We start from the raw sequence: 2124 nt of genomic DNA, 5'->3' as shown, positions 1-2124 counted from the left end.
CCTCAGTGCACCACTGCAATATTGTGATGCCAAATTGGCGTGTCCTCAATAACATACTATAAACAGTACATAAGCAAAAACTGATATATGACAAAGGAGAAAAAGACAAATCCACATTTGTAATTGTGACAAGTTTTGCATAGGATTTTGCACATATCTTATAGGAGATAAACAAGCAAAACATTAATTAGGGGTAAAGAATTATTACCAATCCAAGTAGCAAACTAGGCCTAGCTGACATATTCACAGCACTACATATGACAGCAGAATGCATGTTCTATTGAAGTTATATGGAGATGTCAGCCACGCAATAATCTTAGGAGAGAGAGCTCGCTGTGCTCATGACTGCAATCTGAGGATTTAGTGATTGTCACTTGAAGAAGTTAGCCCTATTGACAAACACATGTAGGGCCTGTTTTATGTCTCTGTTCCTCAGGCTATAGATGAAGGGATTCAGCATGGGTGTAACTGTTGTGTACATGACTGAAGCAATTATGTCCTTGGAGTCCCACGATGAGGAGAAAAAGTAAACGCTTGCGAGTGTCCCATAGTATAAAGATACCACAAAGAGATGTGAGCCACAGGTAGAAAAGGCTTTCAAGAGTCTCTTCATGGTGGGAACCCTCAGGATAATAGTCCCTATACAGATATATGAGCCTAAGACACCACCCAAAGGCAGGGTGAGAAATATTCCTCCCTCAGTGAAGAGGACCAGCTCATTGAGTGAGATGTCCGAGCAGCTCAGCTTCAGGAGCACAGTGAGCTCACATAAAAAGTGGTTGATGGTATTGTCAGTGCAGAAGGACAGTCGGACCAAGAGAAGGGTGTGCAAGAGGGCATGGACAAAGGCGACAAGCCAGGAGCCAGCCACCAGCGTCACACACAGCTTCTCCCTCATGATGGTGGGGTAGTGTAGAGGGTGACAGACGGCCACATACCTGTCATACGCCATCACTGCTAGAAGGAGATTGTCAAAAGCAGCATAAAATATGAAAAAATGCAACTGAAAAATGCACCCTGCATAGGGGATGGATTGGTCCTGAGTCAGCATGTTCACGAGCATCTTAGGGACGGTGACAGATGAGAAACAGATGTCAGAGAAGGCCAAGTGGCTGAGGAAGAAGTACATGGGCGTGTGCAGGCGAGCGTCCAGCCTGATGAGCAGGATGAGGAGCAGGTTCCCCAGCACTGTGGTCAGGTACATGCCCAGGAACAGGGCGAAGAACACGCCCTGCTGCTCGGGCCTGATGGGGAGCCCCCGCAGGAGGAAGTGGGACACGCTGCTCTGGTTCTCAGGCCTCATGCTGCCCTTGGTCTGCCAGGGATGGAGGAGGTTTGGGAATCTCAGGAACCTAGAAAAGATGACCAGGACCATCACATCTCGTATTGTCCTGCTCTGGGAAAACCATGAACGTGTAAGTCCACTCCTGTTAATTCCTCATTCCTGTGGACACAGGCACTTTTGCTCCATCCCAGTCTGGCTCCAGGAAAACATAGCACCCTAATCTACCAACAAGATGTCATGGTGCAGAAGCAAGAGGGCGTTCAGAGTTTCCTTCAGCCATTATTTATGGACCATCGAGTCTGTGTTGGGGCCTCTACAAGGACGGAGGTGCAGCCGTGAACAAGAAAGACAAGGTCCCTGACCTCTGTGCATTAGAAAATGATGAGCATAGAGAGATCATTTCTGCCCAGGCCAGAGCCAAACTGTAATAGTTCACTGCGGCAGAAATAGTGGATGAGCCTCGGCAAACTGGTACCAGTTGTTTCTGCCTTAAAGAAACACGTGAGACCCCAGTGCTGAGGCTGCGTTAGCGAGTTGTCACACTCCTGTGAAGCTGCCGGGTCCCGCTGACCTACAGCTGTAAACTCACGGACACTCTAGAAATGGGGGGCCAGTTAAAGCCTCTTGAAGCCAGAATAGCGCTCAAATCAGAATAGTCCTCAAACTGTCTTTCTTAATAATGCTGAGTATTTTACTGATTATACTGTGTGCCGGGCGCTATGCTAAGGCTTTTTACACATTGCCTAATTAAATCCACACATCAGCCAGTGCATTCCCAGATAAAATCTTCACAGCTTCACTAAGAATAAATGTTCTATCGCCTATTTTAGCTGTTAGGA

The 2124-nt window shown here is 47.2% G+C and overlaps 1 protein-coding gene across 1 annotated transcript; it reads right to left on the bottom strand.

The window, feature by feature from the left end:
* Window positions 1–213: 213 nt before the first annotated feature.
* LOC141571366 (olfactory receptor 1J4-like) lies at window positions 214–1342 on the bottom strand. Its single transcript, XM_074331587.1, has one exon. It carries the CDS (start codon window positions 1301–1303, stop codon window positions 371–373), a length of 933 nt encoding a protein of 310 aa, XP_074187688.1. The 5' UTR covers window positions 1304–1342; the 3' UTR covers window positions 214–370.
* Window positions 1343–2124: the final 782 nt, after the last annotated feature.

This window comes from Rhinolophus sinicus, linkage group LG04 (assembly GCF_036562045.2).
Source record: "Rhinolophus sinicus isolate RSC01 linkage group LG04, ASM3656204v1, whole genome shotgun sequence".
Taxonomy (NCBI): Eukaryota; Metazoa; Chordata; class Mammalia; order Chiroptera; family Rhinolophidae; genus Rhinolophus; species Rhinolophus sinicus.
The sequence above is the reverse complement of the archived record's forward strand: the minus strand, read 5'-3'. Positions and strand labels throughout refer to the sequence as shown.

Excerpts from the sequence above, each read along its gene's own strand:
- LOC141571366 (XM_074331587.1), bottom strand. The coding sequence starts at position 1,303 with ATGAGGCCTGAGAACCAGAGCAGCGTGTCCCACTTCCTCCTGCGGGGG.